At 45.9% G+C, this 21,981-nt stretch overlaps 1 protein-coding gene across 1 annotated transcript in view; it reads left to right on the top strand.

The window, feature by feature from the left end:
• Positions 1–21,946, top strand: part of LOC144153855 (kinesin-like protein KIF11-A) — a 28,768-nt gene extending 6,822 nt beyond the window's left edge. Inside the window, exons 9-24 of the mRNA XM_077685584.1 lie at positions 276–364; positions 841–928; positions 3,945–4,058; positions 4,434–4,529; positions 5,080–5,287; positions 8,894–9,066; positions 9,171–9,299; positions 10,615–10,782; positions 11,663–11,749; positions 12,272–12,333; positions 13,455–13,554; positions 14,689–14,772; positions 16,030–16,348; positions 18,405–18,538; positions 19,259–19,336; positions 19,846–21,946. Coding sequence (XP_077541710.1) covers positions 276–364; positions 841–928; positions 3,945–4,058; positions 4,434–4,529; positions 5,080–5,287; positions 8,894–9,066; positions 9,171–9,299; positions 10,615–10,782; positions 11,663–11,749; positions 12,272–12,333; positions 13,455–13,554; positions 14,689–14,772; positions 16,030–16,348; positions 18,405–18,538; positions 19,259–19,336; positions 19,846–19,935 — 2,019 coding nt within the window. The 3' untranslated portion in view covers positions 19,936–21,946. The remainder of the gene's footprint in view (positions 1–275; positions 365–840; positions 929–3,944; positions 4,059–4,433; positions 4,530–5,079; positions 5,288–8,893; positions 9,067–9,170; positions 9,300–10,614; positions 10,783–11,662; positions 11,750–12,271; positions 12,334–13,454; positions 13,555–14,688; positions 14,773–16,029; positions 16,349–18,404; positions 18,539–19,258; positions 19,337–19,845) is intronic.
• Positions 21,947–21,981: the final 35 nt, after the last annotated feature.

Here is a 21,981-nt window from a genome sequence, read left to right as displayed (position 1 = left end):
TTTACCAATTCCTGTGAAAGAGGCATGGACCACATTTTTGAACCTACGGTGCCTGCAAGGTTCATTTGTGAACCCAACGGCAGCCCCATCTCCAAACTCGTCTGCTCTTCTGTCTAATCTTGCTATGCCATCCCAGCTACTTCTCCCCTTTGCAGGTTCTCTTGCAGTGAAACATTTCCCACTAACTCTGTTCAGTTTGGTGGAACTTCACCTTTTTTCTATTTTGTCAGTTTCTGCATGGCCTGCTGCAGTGTGTTGTTTGAACTTTGCTGCAGGAGTACACGGAAGAGATCGAGCGGCTCCGCAGGGACTTGGCTGCCACCAGAGAAAAGAACGGCATCTTCGTGGACCAGGAAAACTACAGGTACTCGACTTGGTACTTGGTGGAGACGTCAGACAAGCTTGGGCGTCGCTAGGAGGCTGTCTACATATTTCATTCAAGTAAAATTCCGAGCAGTGTTTTGTTGTGAATTTTATACTCTTTGTTTTCATTGGCCTTGTTGCCAGAGTATTGTTGTACCTCAAGATTCATGGCACTGGGAAAAGATGTTGGTTTCGATATAATTATCAGTAGAATTTAGATTACTTTCATACTACAAGGTTGCTAAAAGAAAAAGTACACTAACTAGAACAGGCACGATGGTTTTAGTCTTCTTGATACAATAACTTAGGACCTCAGTTGTCAAGTAGCCCAGTATGGTTGATTGTATCAACTCTTTTCGGCCTCCTTTCTCATTCTCCTGCTTATGTATTAATATAAACTGCAGCTTGTTATTATTTTTTTTTTTTTAACTTTCACCGTGGCGTTACATATTTATTCGTTTGGTGTTTCTTTGCAAGGCTGATGGAAACTCGCCTGAGCAGCCAGTCTCAAGAAATCCTGGAGAAGCAAGCCCACATACAGGACCTCGCTGCAAGGCATCTGAATGTACGAATCTCTATTTCTAGCATTTGTCTTTCTGTGGTACAGACTGCCTTGTTTGGTAATGAATTCTAATTTTCAACTGCAAGCTTTCATGTTAATTGGCAAAGGCAATGTCAAGGAAGCTCATTACTTTGAAAAAGTCCAAACCCTGCTGTTCTTGTCCTGTTCTTCTCAGCAGGTTGTTCTTAAGTACGGTGGTTGAGGTAATACGGTGATGAGCTTGCCATAGAGCACTGGAGGAACCTCAAAGGCGGGGTATTTCATGTCGTTACTTCAAGATATGTCCTCTCCAATTTTGAGCTGGTGTAAGCAATCAGTTGTTGCTGGCCACATGCATGTTTGCCAAAATTTTTCCAACACGGCATAACAGCCAACAGTGTGAACACTGCTGCCTGTCAAGAAAAGTGCTAAACCATACCCAATTCCTGTCAGCCATTTAGTTCCCAGTGCACTGGTGATCTCTTGAGGTGTAGTGGAGGATGTTTGCATTCCCAGCTCAAGTCATGAACTGTGGCAATTGCAATGGGCTGAGCTTGTGTTTAACTTGTGGGCAGATGTTACTTGCTGCTACTTTTTCATTTTTTTTCATGGCAAAGGTTATTCTAACAGATGCAACCTAGCCGTGGAGGCCATTATTTTTGTATTTGCTGCTTTAGGGAAGGTGAATGTGTTGTCGCAGCCATCCAAAGCTAATGGTAGGGAATGCGGCTAGCCACTCCTTATAAAGGCCCACATGAAAAAATTCCTCAGTGTAGTGCGATTTTTAAGGTTCAGAAAAGGCGTCGCGACTCCTGAACATGATGCAAAGGCTCGGGGACACGCTGGTTACCTCCCATCAACTCGCCATTGCACCTCACAGACTTGGTGTTTGGACATAACTTGCGTGCCAGATGTCTCAACCCCTCTGGATACTTCACTGACCATCTCGCTCTTCTTGCAGCATTTTCATGCAGTTAGAGAAATTAAAATAAGCTTTATTGCCACTGTTATAACTTTGGTTCTGTAATTTCAACTGTGTTTAGCTTTTTTTTTTTAAACAGTAACTCCTAACTCCTTCCTGTGTCTGTTGGCATAAGGGCAGTGTAGAGCACATATGTGCTAAACCCTTATCTCTTTTTCTGTTGTCGGCACCTTTTATGCTGAAAAGATGCATTTTAGTAGTTACAAGCCCTTCTCTCCCTACGCTGCCAGCCTTCGCTCACAGCTACACAACCTTCGTTGTGTAGGGGCAGCAGTGCCATATTGTGCCTACAGTGGAGACAGTTTTTTTGCTGGCAGATATGCACTGAATTCTCATCTTTGCATGCCAGTTGCTTTTGCTGAATCGAGCGGGCACTGCTCTGGCAGCTTGCTACCCTCAAGCCTTTGTACATGGCCTATCTTGGTGCACTGAATGTATCTGGCCATGACACTGATGGTTTGTAGCTTCTCAAGATATCTTAGTTCTGTTTCACTTCAGTTTGTTCTCCTCAGAAGCACGAACTATCACGTCTTGCATGTCCAAATCTTGCCTGCTGGCAGTTACCGTATTTTTGCGTGTATAACTCGCACCAAAAATGCGAAAAGTTTAGGGGTAAAGTAGAGGTGCACATTATACGCGAGGTCTTTCCTTCGGTGCAGCTTCGTGGCAATACACGTTGTGCCGTGAGGCCCCCTACTGCAGCAATAGCGATTAAGCTGCTTTTATCCCACTGGTAGTGCACATTTTTCGCACTCAGGTCGACAATATAACAACCTGAGAAATATTGGGGAAACTCGGCTAGAGTTTCCCTCAAAGGAAAGCGCCGTCCAAGAGTAAACAGTGAGTACCAATACTGAAAAACACCATGATAGGTACGAGTTGAATTTTGTTTGAAATGAGACGATGGCCTTCGTCGCCATACTGGTCTGTTTTTAGATGCTTAATTTAATGTAAACTGTTTCTAACTTAGTTATAATAGCGACTCCTCTTAATGTTTCACCGAATAGACCAATCAAAGTACACGTCAAGCATCTTTATGCTGAATGGATGGCTGAAGGTCTGTATGACATAATGCCAACAGGCCGCGTCCATATGCCTGATGTTGCGCTGTTTTGTAAGTGGATCGTCGATGCATGGACGGTGATTCCAGGTGAAATTGGTTTTTCTCAAAACAAGCATTTCTCAAAGCAAGAGCTTTGATAAATGCGGCATTGAAAAAAGCATGGACGGAAATAATATCGTATATGACAATGATGACTGCAGCCCAAGCGATAGCTCTATCAAGAGCAGTGACAGTGACTGTGGCTTATACTGTGCAGAAAAGGTAATATAGGTAAATATAGGCAAGTTTTTTTTTTTTTTTCTTCCCTCGAGAAATGTGCCTTGTTGCTTTAATAGCTTTGGTCCAGCCTTTCCAGTATAAAATGTGCGGGCAATATGTGGAAATATTTTATTCGTGGACCGAAAGTGTAGGCGCGGGTTATATGCAGGGGCACGTTATATGCGTGAAAATACGGTAGTTCTTGTGTACTATGCAGCCAAAAGAGCATAACAGTTGCCTCATGCCAACAGTGGAATACTGGCAAGCAGCTGTTTTGTTGGGTTCAACCTGGCCACATAAACACTGAGTTCGATCACTGCTGAGGGGACATGGCCAGCAAGTTGAGGTAGTGCCCTGCCACAGCTGAAAGTGGAACCAATGTGTTTATGAGAAAACAAGCGAGTTGTTCTCCACCAGCCTTTTAACTTGCTAAAAAGGCTGATTTGGCAGTCTTTGAGGGGTCTCTGCATAAACGCAAGCTCGGTGAGAGACATTGTGGGGCCACATCGCGATGTTCCAGAGCCACAGCATCCACTGCAGGACGGGTGCCCCACTGTGAAGCAAATGGCTTTTTGGGCATCTAAAAAAAAAAGTGTGGATGCTGTTGCACTGCTGGGCAGATTTCTGAATGCGGGAAATTCTTTGGAAGCCCCTTGTACCATGGATTGTATCTAAACAAATGGGTGCATCAAATCTTTGAGTCGTGGCCCTTAGCACATGCTTGTCGTTGCTTGTAGCTCCAGGAACTTTTCAAGAAGACTAAGCAGGAGGTGGCTGAGAAGTCCGAGCTGCTGCAGACCGCGACATCAGAGCTCCAAAGCACAAAGAACAACTTGTCCACAGCAGAGCAGGTTGGTCCTTGATGGTCTTTCATGTCTTACTTTTGTGTAACCATTTTTGAGGCTTGGGCTATTGATTCAATGGCCAGGCATTTGTCACACGAGTTGTTGCTGCCCACTGCAGCCCAGGTCAAATAAGCACACGCGCTTAGTTGGTTGGTCAGGGTAGATGCGAATTATTGTACAGGAAAATGTTGGGCTCCTCTACTTGTTTTTTGTTGCTGCCCTCATGTCTGATTAGTTCGTTGGGTGGGGGCGGCATTCAGCAGAACAGTTGCTCTATGAATCGCCACTTTGTCCCCTTCCCTTGCAACCTTAACAGCCTGCTAGGCCAGTTGTCGGCCGCTTTGTCACAGCCCCCGAGTTCACCTCGCTGCTTGGTTGCAGGTTCTGTCCAAGACTGCCGCTGAAAAGCAAGAGCAGGCCGCTCTCGTGCAGGCCCACAGCGAGACCGAAGCAGCACTTGCAGCCACTGCTCAGGAGGTAATGCGGCCACGTAGTGCCTGGCAAAAGCGCAGCTACCTTATTGGGTCTTGCAAACATTTCCTTTCATCTTTAGTTAAACTTCGGGAAACTGGCCAGTCTTGCTGCTTTTTTTCCCTGCCTATTTCAAATATGCCATTATTTTTTTGTTGGTCAATTAGTTCCCAAGATAGACATTTAGCCATTTTTTTTGGAGGAACAATGGACGAGTGGTAGTTGTAAAACTAGTCATATTTTTTTAACACTGTGACCATTGGTGAATGTAATATAGGATGGGATTTTTTTCGATGGGTCGCTTGAGACTAATTTTACAGCTCATTACACTTCAGTGTTTGAAAATCGCGATCGAAACTGTTTCTGACGCATGAACCTCAAGCTTGCTTTGGGGTTGTGTGTTTTTTTTTTTTTTTTTTTTTTTTTTTTCCTGATGTACGATGTGAGTGAGCAGTTAGAAGTCGCTGAGAGAAGCCTTGGTTCTGCAGTAGACGCGACTTGCATGCAGCTTACGAACAGCGATCGCCACAACTGTACTCGTTTATTGCCATCGCAGCTGGTGACTGTCACTGAAACCACGACAAGCGACATTGCCCTACTGCAGCAGAAGCTCCAGCGCACGTCTGCCATCAACCAGACCAACAGGGAGCGGCAGTCGCAGTTTGTGTCCCGCATCAACACTCTCTTTGGCCAGGTGGAAAGGTCCTGCACTGAAAAGCTCGCCACCCAGCAGGAGACCCTTGGAGGGATCGAAAGCTCATTTGGTGAGTGGAGTTTTAAAGCGAAGCTTTTTACCTCTACCCCCCCCAAGGGTTCTGTCGCAACCGTTGGTGTCAACAGAAAACTCCCGCGAACAAATTAAAGAAGTTACTGGCACCGCCAGGAATCGAACCTGAAACAAATGGAGAAACAGAGCGAGAGCCTGTTGTCTTGCCAATTGAGCTACGAGCCTACGCGGAGACGGGGGAGACGGACTGTGCACTCACCGAGCACATCTGCGGGTTTACCTCCTGCATTCTCGCTGAATGCCACGTGATAGTCGTTGCAACCTTTCGTGCCGCTGTGCGCTCGGCCCACGGCATGTGTAGCGGCCATGTGCGCGCTTTGCGCATACGTTAGAAGTTAGTAAAAATAAACGCAGTGTCTAGAGTTACGTCCGACGGAACCCAAAATTGAAAACTAGAGTTACGTCCGACAGAACTTTAGGCCAATGGTTTGAGTTACGTCCGGCGAACGTAAAGCATTAAAAAAAATTACAGCTAACGGCACCAAATACCATGACGCTCCATAGGTGTAATCTGTCACTTGTACGATACACGACGTACGATGTAGGATGCAGCGCTGTGGGTTCGAATCCCAGCTGGGTTGATGGATTTTTCAATTAAATAATTCAAAAATTTTCTGTACTAGACCTTGTAGACTTCTTTCCATATCCAACACATGCAAGGAAGAAAAGGCAGGAATATACAAAAATAGAATGTCTTGCCCTGGGCGCAGTGCCAGTTTGTAGGGTCTGCAGTTTGTGCCGAGAACGAATTTGCATGGGTCAACAGTCTTTTAACACATGTAATTAATTAGGCTGGGCGTCGGTTAATATTTTACCCCAATTAATCGGCATCGATTAATGCGATTATGCATAGATGTTGTTGGTTTGGCAGAAAAAAGACCAAAAATAGTTATTGATCAATATGCTCACATGCTTGTTCAGACACATTCCAGATGAGGTAAGTACGTCATCATCACGACTCATGATGCGGGCGACACGCTTGTCAGCTCGTTCGTCACTCACACTTTTCTAGAATCAGGAATGTTAAGCACCCGCCGTGAGTGCCGATGGCACCGATTAATCGTGCTTTTCTTAATACAGAAATAGTTTATACAATGGGTTTTTTGTACCGTGTATATTTGCAGTTCTTATTTGAAATTTTGGCTTGTGGCATGAAAACACACGAGTTGAGAGGTACAGTCTAAGAGTTGTCGATGAAATATTAAAGAGTTTTAGCAGTCCGTCTGTTCCGCCGTGTACGTACTTACCGCGTTGACCGGGACCCGTCTGGGCACTTGTGCATTTGTCGCGGTAGGGGGAATAGTTCCGGGGGCCGGCCTTCGCCATGTCCGCGCATTCGTCACGGCGGGGTGCGCCTCCTCGCCCTTCCGCGCGCGCAGGCGCAGTCGGGTCCCGGTCAACACGGTAACTACGTACACAACGGAACACACGGACTGCTACAGTCCGTTTGTTCCGTCGTGTATGGGTTACCGGGTTGACCGGGACCCGTCTGGGCACTTGTGTATTCGTCACGGTAGGAGGATTAGTTCCGCGGGCCTGCCTTCGCCACGTACGCGCCTCCTCGCCCTTCCGCGCGCGCGGCGCAGACGGGTCCCGATCAACCCGGTAACAATGTAAAAAAATATGAGTGACGAACGAGCTGATAAGCGTCGCGTCCGCATCATGCGCCGTGATGATGATGTATTTACCTCATCCGGAATGTGTCTGAACAAGTGTATGAGCATATTGATCTGATATGTACTACTACATAATTATTTTTGGTCATTTTTTTTTCTAAAAAAACCACACAACCGAATAATCCATGCTTAATCGAATTAATCGATGCCAATTAATCGGGTTGAAATATTAACTGACACCCAACCCTATTAATTACTCTTGAACCATGTAAATTGGTTCAAGAGTCTTCAAGAGCTGTAAATTTTTTGTGCTTTACGTTATGCCGGACGTAACTCAAAACATTGGCCTAAAGTTCCGTCGGACGTAACTTTAGTTTTCAATTTGGGGTTCCGTCAGACGTAACTCTAGAAACCAGCTTAAAATTTCGTCGGACGTAACCCTAGTTTTCGGTTTTGGGTTCCGTCGGACGTAACTCTAGACACTGCGAAAAATAAAAGGAAGCCCACACCAATGCATGGCACGTCACTTCTCCCCAGTCTCGGCCACCGATCTGGTCGCCTCCATCAGTGGCGGCAGAAACGGAGAAGAGAGCTCGTCTAACACCGGGTTTGAGCTTTCTTTCATTTTATAAAAAAAGTTTCCACTCGCGTGCTTCACATACAACTCAACCAACCACCATTCATGGATCATGCATCGATTTAACCTTAGGTGAGAATATCTCTTTGAAGTAATAAAGGGTGTAGTTAAGTGCATTTCACTTGTCTCTGGTTTCACTCTTTGCAGAGCCACATGTGTGAATTGAAGTGACGTCGCACGCGTAATCGTTGTGGGCGTCATTTACAGCTTCGCTTTCCAACCACCTTCACAGGGTGGATTGGCGCACATTTTTGTTTCAAGTTTCGTGTTTATGTTCGAAAAATGTGACCTCTGCTCTAAGATGGGTATAATGCCAAATTTATTCGTGGCAGTATCTTTTAAAAGGAACGGTTGTGTCTTTATGACATTTTAGGGCTTTTTTTTTCTTTTGAGCAAAGCAGTTGGGTTTACATTTACCATTTCGACCAGAAATGCGCTGTTTGTTTTCACATGTGTGGCTCAAGTTTCAAATAACGCTGAAATGCCAGCTAGTTGGTGTACATTTATGACATATACTTTTTGCACACAAAATGGGGCCACAATGAAAAATGAAGACAAGCACAGTTTGCGCTGGTCTTTGTGCCCTTTTTTTTATTATTGTCTTCATTCTCTACGTGCAAAGTTAATGTCAAGTTTGCAACCTGTGATGCTGTTCCTTAGTGGCCACCTTTTTTTTTATATATATAGTTCGCCCATTAAACACTGTAGTACTTCATATCTTGCGCTCTAGGATGAGGGTGGGCAAGCAGTACCTTTGGCTTCGGTACTGCAACAGCTATAATCCTATCAAAAACCAGGTTTGTAAATAAGAATGTTTTTATAAAATTAATTGCCCAAAGGATATGTACTAGGAAAAATGAATCTTGCAACTGTGGTTTTGTTGCACAACAAATTATGCAAATATGACACTTGCATCCCAAGGTATTGTGGTCAGCAGTTTATTATGAGCACGAGATGATTACTTCCACCACTGGTAGTTTCAGTTTGTCTATTTTTCTATGCCTCATCACAGAAAGTTTTCAATTCTGGTATGAGCAATTTGGTTGCAGTTTCGCAGTGTTGGTGGCTGAATAGCCTCACTTTCAATTCTCACTAGCCTAGCAGTTCAGTAGTTAAGGGAGACACATTTTGTACAAAATACCATTTTACTTCAACTCTTACTTTGTTTTTTCATATTGGTATCTTAATGCAACTTGAGCAGAAATTTGGGACCTTGGTAGACCTGTGATGTTCCGTTTGTCACATTGCCAAGCAACTAATTTCTCCCCCCCCCCCCCCCCCCTTCTTTTTTTTTTTTTTTTTTTTTTTTTTTTTTTTTGTTCCCCAACAGACCAGCTGAGCGACATTGTCAGGCGGCACCAGGACATCGTGTGCGCGTTCACGTCGAAGGCCAGGCGGCTTGCGAGCACAAGTGCCGCAGCCAGTGCGGACGTCCTGTCATCGCTGCTGTCAATCGTACGGGCATCGCAGGCAGAGCAGGCCGCCCAGTTTGGTGTTGATCTGGTGCGTACCTTCCTTTCCCTCTGGTTGGCATAGGGGTCCACAGCCCATGCGTTTGGGAAGCGGCTTGATGCTTGACTCGGCTCCGTATGTCCTCCTCCTCCCAGGCCAGCAACCGGGCGTGCCTGCAGCAGCTGTGCCATTCCCTGGTGGCTGAGCACACGCAGGTGACGCGCTCCTGGTTGTCCAAGCACGAGGCCCAGCTGCAGGCGCTGGTGGAACTGGCCACCGACACGGTCAGTTCCGGCACCCTCTTCCGGGCTGGGTGTGCTTGTGGGTGGGAAGGAGAGTTCACAGCAGGCACAATAATAGAACAGGAGCGTTGTGTCCTTCCTCACGAGTTCCTGACTAGGTTTAGCTACGTGGCTTCGTCATTACCAGGGCGTTTGTCAAGGAATGTGCGGTCTGCGTGTGTGCTTCCCCACAATCCTCGGTGAGTAGTGAGTGCACAATCCTGTCCTTGCTGGGCTCCTCGCATTGCAAGGAGTGGGGGTGACTTCTTCCTGATGAGCGGTGGCTGCATCGTGATCCCACCCCTTGCACCACCCGCTGCACTGCTCTTTTAAAGGACCATCCATAAAGACACGATTCAAGTTTTTTTTATTCAAACGATTAGGCATTCTATAGTGCCCTTAGCACTTGTACAGCATCAAACGATTCTTTATTCACCGATAAAACACACAATTTAAGCCAAAATTTCAATTCCCCCACTAAATCGTGTTTCGTGACGTCAGTGATGACTTATCCAGGGCAGGTATTTGAGACGAATGTTAAGTACGTTAAATAATGCTGCAGCAGATGATGAAATGTCTTTCGTTGCTTCATTGTCCATCCTCTAGATGGAGCCACAATAGCGCTTGGGCCTGCTGTCTGCATTTGCCTTGTTGTTGCAACGCCAGTGGCAACAGCCGCAACCAAAACTATCCAAAAATGTAAAAAAAAAGGCTGTTTCATATATTCTGGCTAGCAATTTATTGGCATTATCAGTCCAAGTCTAAAACATAACTATATATTGAATTGCTGAGGCTACCGCCAGCCAAATATTTGTTGAGCTATGTCCAGGTGTGCAGTGAAAAGGCGGGGTTCGGCTCCATAGCCTTGACTGCATTGCACATAAAGTTGTCCCAGAGTATAGAGGACGCATAGTATGTCTACGCGCAAGTAACATCTTTGATTTTTCATCAATTGGGCTAGCCTTGTTTAATACTTGCCGCAAATTCCCTAATATAAACAGTTCCCTCACACCAGTAATGAAATTTTAGCTAATTAAGCTAGTTAACGTGGCTGTTTTTTTTTCCCTGTTGGCTGTCAAGGCACAAGAAAACAAGGCTTCGTCAAACTTGAGGGTCGTTGATAAAATTCGTATTGCTCATATGCACTCAAGTAAACTCCCTCTCAACTCTGAACTCCCCCACATTCGCTTCAGTGGGAATTGGTGGCTGTGCAAGGCCAGTTCTCTCATAGCTTATAGGAATGACGGTTCAAAGTTATGAGGGGTGGGCAGAGCTTTAACTTGTGGGCAACTGCATTGTGCGGTGCACCCCAATGCAGTGCCGCCTGGTCTCTACGGAGGTGGCCAAGCACAGGGACCAGCAGGCGCGCCTGACGGCCTCCCTGCTGGAGGAGAACGTGCGGCTGCACCAACGTCTGCAGGCCAACGACAAGGAGGTGGAGAGGCTGCTGGCTGCACAGGAGTCTCGCAGCAGGCAGCAAGCCGAGGTGGGCCGCTTTGACGTAACCCTTGCAGCAGCGTCCTCTCGCGTACTTCTGCTAGTGTTCCTGTTCCGTAGAGCATCCCAAATTTGTCCAGCGAGGCTGGTATCGCATTACGCAGTTGTTTTGTATCTCAAAAAAGAGTAGTAGTGGGACAACTTTGAGCATGAGGTTGCGTGCGGAATGTGCTAACAGTGTTCCAGGCCCTAAAAACAAGTCGCTCCCACCTGTTTACGCCATTGTGCTTATCTTCTCATGTTCTGCTGCATTCTTGTATCAAGAAATCCACTTTTCTGATGGAGGCGAAAAGCGAAAACGCCCACGTGTTCAAGATTTCTTGCACATTAAAGATCTCCAGGTGGTCAAAATTAATGCAGAGCCCTCCACTATGGCGCACCTCATCACGTGTGTAGCGTGGGCATGTTAAACCCCACAATCAATGAATAATATCAAAATCAGGTACATCAAATCTCAATCTCAATTTCAAATCTCTGATACAACAGGAAAAATGAGACTAGTACTTGGTTCCCACTTTGTTTGCATCCTTGTCTGTGGTGGTTTGCGGTCACCCTCCCCCCTCCCCAAATTCCCCAAATGAAGCTGTCATTAGGGGAGGGAGAAGTTTGGAAAGCCGAAAATCACACTGGTTGCATGGTAGCCTGGGCCGTTGCAGTTGCGTGTTGTTTTAAAGTTTGTCTACACTGCCGCAAATTCCACTACCACATGGCAAGACTATGCCAATGTCACTAGCTATCACCTGCCCAGTGCAAGGGTCAACTGTCGCGCTCTTGAGACATAACTCTTGTCATAGTTGTGCCCTCAACAAGGTGGTGCTGGCGCTCATTTAGCCAGAGGTACCTTGACCCCCTTTTCTTTTGCATTGCAGAAGCTTTCTGCCCTCCAGCAGCACATGGCAGGGTTTGCAGAGTTCTTCACATCAACACAGGCTGCACAGAAGGAGGCACGAGAACAGGTACGATTGCAGCTGTGTTCTAAGGATACCTGTGTTCTGTTTTTTGTTTTCTGTATAATCCATATACATCGAATAATCTAGCCATGTTGTCCCCTGTAAATGGTGGCAAACCTTCCTCCGAAGCCGTTAGTCACTTTTGGCACGTATATTTCTTGTGCCCACGTCTGTGACACTGATAAAAGATGTGGCAAATACTCCATACTGCAGATTGTCTCTCTTAAAACCTGCTCCTTGAGATGGGAGGATACCCGAGATTTGAACTGTTGTGCCCCTTTGGCAGTGATCTCACTGGAGTGCTTGATGCGCAGCTGTGTTTTGCATTGGGTGCCGAATTTTTTACCGTAACGGCTGCAGTTGGTGATATCGTCGTTTACTGCGTCTGGTCTCTCAGCTTGCCATACCATTGCACTAGTCCATAAACAGCCTGCCAAGTGCCTTAGCGGTGCGGACTTCTAATGCCTTATCTTAACAGGTATTTTTTTCTGTCGCATTGCTCAAGGGCCTGTTGTGTTCTTTCCCCAGATAAGTGACATCAGAGCAGCAAGCACAGAAGCATGCAATACCCAAGCTTCTGCATTGAAGAGGTACAGTCTTCTAGATTTTTTTTGTACATGCATGCTGGACTGGCAACATTCAATTTGCGATTCTGTTTTCTAAGCCCCGCTATTTTGGCATGCTTCCCCACACCCCCATGTTGGTCCTTGAGAAAAAAATACGCTCAATGCATTAACAGTGAAATATCTCCAGTCTGTTTGATTGATTGCAAATGCCAAAAATGGTTTTCTTTAAGTATTCTCTTCATGATGCTTTGTAGAGTGCACTAATGGTCACCAGTTGACTTATGGTAAAGTCAGTCACGAGCCAAGACTTGTAACATTTGTGGACACTGAATGAAAGTAGTGTAACTTTGAGGGGTTGGTCTTAGTGCAGAGAATAAAAATGCCGACCAAAATGTTTTTCACCGTTAAAATACATTTCGGCTTCCGCACAGCAGCCTTTATTGCAAACAAAGCTTTGATGTGGGCACCATAACATATTACAATGTAGCAAAAATGTTAATCAGCGTATTTATTCTCTTGTCTTGATCCATCCCGACCAGACGGGATTTTATCACACGGCAATTTCAACAATCGTAGCATTGGTCATGTTCACATCGAACAGAGATGCCTGGGGGATCTGTTCAGGCTCGTCTTTGCAGTGGCCTAGGCCATTTTTATTGGCAGGCTGTTTGCATCTAGCGTTGCATCTCTGCCTAACAATCCTATGGTTACCTGCTGTTAAGTTTACAAATAACAAATTTTGTATACAGCTTTCACGCGACGTCTTTTCGCAAATGCAACAACACAGGTCTCGGGTGCACATGTTGAGATTTATATTCCCGTCTGCGGCGGCCGCTTTTCTGGTGGAGGCGAAAAGCAAAAACGCCCATGTGTACGAGATTTCGGGGCACGTCAAAGATCCCAGGTGGTAAAAATTTAATCCGGAGCTGTCCACTATGGCGCCCCTTATTGCCCGAGTAGCGTCGGCACGTTAAACCCAACAATCAATCAATCAATTGAGATTACATGCGAGTGCAATGAACCCACCTAGATAATTTGCCTGCCTGCCTTTTGGGGCCAAGCTTCTTCCTCATTCTGTTTGACACCTTGGTAGCATCTACGTCAACCACCACGTCTTCTCCCTGTCCTGTCCCTGTCCATTCCAGCAATGCTGAGGAGCTGGTGAAGTCATCGCAGGCCCTTGTCACCGATGTGGCTGCCATACAAGAGAGCACCACCAGGTCAACCAGCGAGTTTGCGGCCAAGGTGAGCACCTCCTCTTCTCGTTCACCTGGTTGAGTGTGTTGTACAGGACACACAAAGGAAAATTGAATGTTCCTCTTGGCTTCAGGCCACCTACCTTTGGTGCTCTCGCTTTTTGGCTTGAGGTGCACTCTATCAATTGTGCTTGCCACTTTGGTCGCGTTTCTGTGCTCCCATTTTGGGAGTGCAGTCTGTGTAGCTGCAGTAATGAATGCATCAATCAGTGGAGCGATGGCTCTCAACCTCTGAAATGTATTTAGATAACACGAAGGTGGCTGTTAGTGGTAGTTGTTGCCCTCTAGCGCATTTGTGTTTGGACATGACATGCACGTCTGCAACCAGTGGCGGAAATTCTCTCGCCAACTTCGTGCACGTTGTGTGACAAAGCAACTTGTTAGCAACCGATTGGGCATTGACCTCGCACTGTATCTATCCCCTTTAATTAATGACTCGACAAACGCGCCATCACCACCCTCATTCCCTTGCATTGTATTCCGCCAGAACTGACGCATTTAAATTCTTTCTTCCCTCCTACAATAGCCAAATGGAATTCCCTTGCAGAGCCTATGTATCGGTTGCATTGTATTCTTTGCTTTGATTACTGTGTCAACACCCACCCTGCCTGGAGCTTGAATGGTCCTCTACAGTATGCAATAAATAAACAAAAAAAATAAATGAAAATAAATAATAAATAAGTAAACTTAAATAAATCAAATGTTAATAAAAATACAAATCATGTGATGAGTTACCCTAAAAATGAGTGCAAACAATGACAAGCAACGCAGTTTTGTCTGTAATTATGCATCCAGCTGAGAGTGTGTGCATATGGGATGCAAATGACCCTTTCGCATTAGCAGAGGTGCAGGTGAAGCCTGTCCAGTAGCAGGGATTTTTGCTTTATTATGCAGAAGCACAATAAGTTTGCAGTGTAATTGCGGGCTTTCTGCTGTTTCTATACAACAAAGTGGTACCCAGCTCAGGTGACCTTATCAAGTACCAAAGCATACACTGCTGCTGCTAGTTTTATTGGGAAGCAACCAGCTAGGGAGCAAACTGCCCGGCCTCTTGGTCGCAAGGAACACAGCTGGGTTTGGTGGTGGTGCAAACTATGGCATGCTTGCCATCTTTGTTTTGCAGGCAGAGGAGTCTCTCCACGACCTCTCCAGCATCCACACAATGGCCGAAGACAGTGCGACTGCTGAAGTGGCTCGCTTCTCGCAGGTGGGTTTTGCTTAGTTCCTGCCACATTCCCCATCCCCTCCCTGCTGTTGTAGCCAGAGTGCGCTGCTATATACTATATGTTCTCATACATTCATTTGAAGGTATGACAGGTTTTTTTTTTGTGCAAGTGATCGGTGCAGTGAAAATTCCTTAGTGTAACGTCGCATTTACCTTACCTTTCTGGTGGAGAATTGGGAAGAGTCTGCTTGGCAGGTGACACAAGAACTTGCATTGGCTCTAGCCACTTTTTTTTTTTTTTTTCCCACCTTGCACCAGTCACGACTCTCTTAACCTTGCACTCCTTTCTGTTACTCCTTTATTGTACTATTGTTATAAATTGAAAAACTAACAACGGAGCGCGTGGCTTTCAGTACATGCCGCACATCATGCCGACGGGCCGCGTATGCGCACTGCTAACAAGTTATAAGAGTTTGTGTCCAACATTGATATGGAAACACCGTCGTTCGGCGTGCGAGTGTTTTGGTTTGTCTTCCCACCGCGTTCGATGCCCGCTCATGCAAGCGTTATCTTTGGTGGTGCGATGAGTGAAAACAGCACACGCAGCTATATTCCTTTATTTTTTATTTCGTACTGAGCGCCCAACAGACGATGGAAATACGATGGCCTTTGAATATCGAGGTTGGACACGAACTCTCATAACTAGTTCGTACCGCGCATGTGTGGCCCGTCGCCAGGATGCGTGGCATGTACTGAAAGCCACGCGCTCCGTTGTTCGTATTTCAATTTATCGCGATTGTACATTGGGCCTTCGTGCGCTTGCTAACTTTTGTGAAGCTCAGCTTTGGCGCACTCACCTGCCCCACCCCTGCTGTTTTCAGTTGTGTAACAGCCAATTGCTTTTCAGCTGTGGTGTGCAAATGGGAAGTAAACAAGCGGTAAACATGTCTCGCTTGCATGCCATTTTAATGGGCATGCAACGCAATTTTTGCATGCCCCTACCTGGCTGTGTGTGGTGCACTTGTGGAAGGCAACACTTGGCACATGCCACCACAAGTTCCCCATTTTACCACCACAAAGTATCAGCTCACACTGGCCATCAAAATTTGGACCATTTACCTTCTAATAATGGACATACCCCTTACTTTATTTTAGAAAAATTAGTTTATTTTATTTTTATTTAGAATTTTAGATTAGAATGGATTGGATTAGATTAGATTTAGAATAAATCGGAAACTTTATTTTAATTGAAGCGTTGGGCCGTGCAGCCTTTAGCGTTCCACCTGTGCATTTTTCCAGACCCTGGCCAACCAGAAAGCCAGCACCGAGAGCCGGCTTGCAGACTGCATCAGCAACGTGTCCCAGGCGGTCTCTGCTGGCGCAGAGGCCCTGCTCTGCCGGGCCCAGGAGGCCAAGGCCTCGGCCGACAACTTGGACAGTGAGGTGGCAGAGGCCTGTGACCACCTCGTGTTGACTTGCCGGCGTGGCTCGGAGCTGACTGCTGCCACAAAGGACTCCGCAGACTCTCTTCACGTGGGCATTGTGGACGACATGGCCAGGTGCTCCACCACAGTGTCGGGCTTCTTCGGGAATGAGCTCCAGGAGTACACCCCTACCGGTGAGAGAGAGAGAGAGAGAGAACGCCACGACAGGTGCACTGCAACCTCTCCTTGCTGAGGGCTGTTGCTGTGTGACCACCTCGCAGGAATGCAGTTGAATCGTTGCTTAAGATAAATCACTGCTCAAAAAATACCTGTGCAAAGCACACTTCACTTACCAGAACTTTGTGCACGTGTTCAAGCTTTGATAGTAGTCTAACAATCAACTTGGGGGAACAGTGGACTGAAGCCTTTGAAGGGCACCCGTTTTCAACAGGCGTGATGGTTGATGTGGTGATGGTTTCGGGGTGGCAGAATGATGGCAATCTCTATTGTATGCATGACCTTGGCACTGCACTACCTAGGCAATGCTACCATGCGATTGTGACAGTTGGGGTAACAACCGTATTATTTCTGTGTTTGTTTACAGTGTTCCTAGTTATGGCTACTGCAGTGTTGAGAGTTTGGCCCTACTCGGTGGCTTTTTTAGCAACAAGCAGCATTTCGAAGGAAGCAGGACTACTAAAGGCCTTCTTTGTTTGCAGTTTGGCAGCAAAACTCTATACCTGTACCCCCCAACGGTTTCATCTTCATGGGCAAAAGTGCCAAGGCCTGGGACGCCGAGCGCATGCGTCAGGCTAGTCAGGCATACAGCATTGAGCTCGGCATTCGTTTAACTGCATTATGGATGAGGCACCTGTGAAAATGGGACCCCCCCCCCCCCAACCCTGTGTTCCTAGTAAAGATTGTTTGCCGATTATCTTTGAAGGTTAGGCAAAATCTACTGACACTAAATAGAGCAGTTCTTGCCTAAGACGCCGAGCGCATGCCAGGCTAGGCAGGACCCAGCATTTGCCGCCAGAGAAGCCGAGCGTATTTTCAGGTATTAGAGCACCGCCACTGAGGCACGCAAGTCAGCAACAGTGACAATTTTAGTGTTTGTCAGTGCTGCGAGACTGCCGCATCTACGGCCTCGCCGTTTACTTCAACCTGGTCGTTTAGCAACACTACTGAAGATGCAGCAAAACAGCATCTTCACACGCACTTCTGCTGCTGAAATGCTGTTAACACGCGTTCTTAGATTCACATTCGGGCCGACGTCAGTTGCGCGCAGCCGCAGAGCAGGGGGGACAAGCTAAGCCTACCAGCGTTGAGACTAAAACATAAACAACAAAATGGCAGTGCCCATGGACTGTTGCAGTGTAAACAAATGTCGCGTGATGCGAACTGGCCAATGATCATGGCAGCGACACGGAACGATAGGAGAAAAGTGCCGGTACTCTGTACCCTTATCTAGTTACACTAGCCGAGCACAAGTGACTAGCCCGCTGAGATGACTAGAAACATTTCATACCCTCCTCCATCACCATTCGTAGTGGTTTACAACAGCTTTGCTGGACATCCGCTTTCTCGGGGCAGGATGACGACCATTTTTTTTTCCCATGAAATCTGCATTGTATCTGCACTGAGAATTAGTCGCTCTCTTTTACTTTATTAGAATTTTGCCACACTATTTAAAAAAATTAACAGTAGTGCAGGTTTCTCTTATAAGCGATACTTCCTACTAATTTTCAATGCTTTCAGGCTTGGTACTTCCAGTCTTGGCCATATGCAGGGAAACTGCAACTAAATTTGTCGGAATGTAGAAGAAAAAATTATCTTCCGAGCGTTGCGCCACTTTGTCCTTAGGCACACTTTCTGCATATTTTTAAAGCAGGAGATATTGTGTGACTAGTCTTGTCTAGTGAATGAAAAGCATGTCAAGAATTCCTCTCAATAATGGTTCGTTTTCATGCAACTTGCACAAGAAAGAGGCCTGAACGAAAGTGTAATCATTATGCATCCTTCAGCCAACTTGTGCTACCTGTTCAAGAAACACAAGAGAAGTGCGTACAGTAGTCGTAGTTCATGGTGTAAGCTCATAATTTGATGCTCGATGCAAGGCAACAGCAGCTTCACTAAACTTCCACGATGCCAAACTTAGCGCAATCGCAAATGTCGTAACTCTCATCGCCGCCTTCTTGTGGGTGGCCCCCCGCGAGTCCTCTCAGCCTGAGCATCCCTTGCTTTCCCTAGGATGCACCCCACAGAGGCGGGAGTACAGGTTTCCCAGGAGCCTGCCACGGACATCTCCGTATGAGCGAATCCTGAGCAGGGTTCGCCTGACCATTGATGGATCGGCAGCCGTTCCCCAGCCAGGCTCAAATGAGGTGAGTGGGGGAAAATTATGCCACCACCGCAGTTAAACCTGAGCGCGACAATTGTTGCTGCAGTGGAATTTCTGCTACAACAACATAGTTTTTCCTGCGAGCAAGAATAAGCGGACAAGAATTTCTCTCGCCAAGCAGATTTGCTGTAATGAAGTTTGAGAGCTGGCTGGCTTGCTTGGTCATAAATCGTTTTCCTATTCCCATGCACTCGGTGACTTCAGGAGGGGAAGGTCATCTTTTACTCGCAAACTGTTGCGTTAATGCAATAAGAGCGAAGTACACTTAACTTTTTTTTTACACAAACCACCAAGCCTCCAACTAAGTTAAAAAAAAATACCTTGGCAGAGGCTAGCTCTATCAGTTTTGGCTGAACTTGTCAGTGAATCTGTAGGCATCTGCTTTGACAACCCGACATTAAATGGTCTCAATGTCGATTGAGCTACTAGAGGGGAAACTAGAGCGTGCATATTTGCAGCAGAAAGCAACTTCCTAAAGACGTATCTGTATATGCTATCCTGATAAGCTTGATATTTGCCTTTGGAATACTACGTATTGCGTACTATTCTGGAGCTTTGGAGTGATAATTTTAAACACCCTTTCAATTTCGTGTGCTACAATTTAGTATACTAATGGGGCTCCAAGGCTTGGCTAAATTGGGGTCATTGCATGACACTGTATTTTAGAAAGTTACTTTTTTTTTTTTTTTTTCTCTTCAAATAGATTGACGCAGCTCCATTGGAGTTGAAAGAACAACCATGTTCCTCATCATCGGCTGACTCCCTGGCAGCGAACGCTACGGTATGTCTGCCAAAGGCATTTCCTACCGTGATGCACTGCACCTTTGTTTTGTCTGGGTGCACAGCAGAAAGCAGAGTATTCGGGCCACACTAAGTGTTCTGCAGAATACTGCGCCCGAGTGCACTGTTAGTGTCGTACTCATCTTAGGCTTTGTCTCTATCTACCTAAGCTTTTGTCTCCAAGGTAAAAGGAACCCTGCAAAATATATGAGGATGCGTGTTGGGAAACTATAAACCTCTTTTCTCTACTCATCACTCCGCTGAAGCACATGCTCAGTCGACAGCGGACCTAAGTGCTGTGTTCTTAGCGTTATCCTAGTTCGCAGTATCAACCGTTAGCGCTTGAATTCCTGCATGCAAAATTGACTTCACAAGTGAAAATGCCTGCTATTTAAGACTACTATGGGACTTTCACCAATGCACGCAACAAGAACAAATCTGGGTTGTAATGGGGCCTATCAGTAGATGTTCGTGCTTTTAAAGCTGGTATTTTTTTGCCCTCTCGTGTAGCTTGACAAGGAAAATGTCCACCGCCGGGCTGGCAAGCCGAAGAAGGTGCCGCCTCAAACCAAGAAGCAGCTGAGGACGAAGAACACTTGACCCTGCTTCTGCCTCGTAGACTGCGCATGCTGTAGTGCGCTTAGATTTTATTTATTTGTATCGTATTTTTATTTATATTGTATTGTATGTGGTATTCGCACTTTTATTGTATTGACAAATGCCCCCTCTTCAGAAATGACGTCCGTATGTGCTATGGTGCGAATTAAGTGGTATTATTAAGTTGTCGGTTGACCTGTGTAAAGGCATGTTGTGCAACGAGTGCTTATGTGACAATGGCACAATGTTTGTTCGGCCATACTGTGTCTGCTTTGGTTTAACGTGCTGGACACTTGCAATGAAACTTCTGGCGACTCTTAATGCATCACGCACGCATGTCTTTGCGTGTCTTCGTACCACTTAAAGCATGACTTGATTGTAGGGGCTGGATAGATATTTTTAGCGATGGTGTGTGACAAATAAATCTGTTTTGAGCAACATTTCTCTTGCACCCGAAGTTGCTTCAATTCCCCTGTTTTATGCAGTACATGCTGTGTCCTCACCTCAATAATGCCACTGTCGAGTTTGTGCAGAGCTTTTGTTTTTTAACGAATTTTGAGTACGTAGTAGGTTTTCTGCATTGGTGGTCTATCTGTGTGCTTCCTTCATGGGGCTGTTCTGTTGCCTGGCTGGGTTGGCCACTCTGACGAAGTGGAGGCTACCTTTTGCGAACGTGATTGCATTTCACTTCTTTCTACTGTCCTGTACACTCAATATGTGCAACACAAATGCTTCATTAGGAAACTGAAGTATAGGCTCCTTCCAGACTGCATGTGCATGTTCTGCGCATTTGCAGCTGGAGGTACCCATTATAGTGTAGCTGACCTAGTCTTGTTTGATCTCGTGCCTTCACCAGCCACACTTTTGACCTCCAGTAATGTTCACATTAAAGATCCCGAGGTGGTCGAAATTAATCCGGAGCCCTCCATTACGGCGTGCCTCATCGCCTGCGTTGCGTTGGCGCGTTAAACCCTACAATCAATCAACCCGCAGTAAGTTTGAGAATAGGGGAAAATAAAATATCTGAAGTAGCATTCAATGGACTGCCTGGGAATCCCCACAAAGTATCGAGTGTCAATTCAGCGAAGTGAACTTTGTTTCTTATTGGACACAATCTAGGTTTCCCGTTTCATCAGGTGTGGGTTTTACTAATGAGCAAACAGTTCATCTACAATGTATATAATTACATACTTGTTCTTTTCTTTTTTTGTGTGTGTGCATTGTACACTTCTATTCTCTCTAAAGTGTAATTTGGAATTTTGTTTCTCACATTAGTAGCTTGCACATGTGAATTTTTCACATTCACATTCAATCTTGCATCGTTCCCCTCAGTAAGGCAGGTTTGTTTGACGTATATAGAAATTTTACTGAAATTGCTCATTTTCTCTTTCATTGCACTAAAGTCCAAAAGCTGCACATCGGAGCTTTATTGAGATGAGCGCAATGCTGCTGTTGCTTTTGTACAACAAACTCTGAGCCGGAACCAAGCTCCATGTGGTGAGGGTCTGTTATGGATACTCCCAAGCTTAAGGTGCATACTATGTGCGTTTCGCCTGATATAGTATTGTGGTTTTCAACACGGTGTGCAATGGACACTTCACTCACTGGACTTGAGTGCTTCTGCACCTCAGTCTTTTCTCAAAACATTTCTGGGAGGTCGCGGTGAGGTACATCGCTCTTTAAAAGTAAACTTGCCAGGGACACCCACCAATCTTCACCCCCTCAGCATTAAGTACTACACTGTGTGCTTCATTTGATGTGTTTCACTTTAAGCCTGGACAATCCCAACCCACTTTTGTCATGGCAGTTTTGTATGACGAAAGGGGAAAGCAACAAAAAGGCAGAACTCAATTTTTGAAGGACTGACCCCTCGAGGTGCACTTAAAATAAACGGAACAGACTTTTCCCCTGTTTGTCTTTTTCTCGTGCTAAACTGAAAACGCTGAACCCTATGTACAGTGCGGAGAGCCTCACGTTTGTCTGTGCAGTTTTAGAAGTTATTGCAATGCGAACATAGTGGCACGTTGAGGTGTTAAAAGGCATGACACC

This window comes from Haemaphysalis longicornis, unplaced genomic scaffold, assembly GCF_048455015.1.
Source record: "Haemaphysalis longicornis isolate Haplotype H1 unplaced genomic scaffold, Haemaphysalis longicornis Haplotype H1 scaffold_9, whole genome shotgun sequence".
NCBI classification, from domain to species: Eukaryota; Metazoa; Arthropoda; class Arachnida; order Ixodida; family Ixodidae; genus Haemaphysalis; species Haemaphysalis longicornis.
Note: the sequence above shows the minus strand (reverse complement) of the source record. Positions and strands in the feature narration are given on the sequence as shown.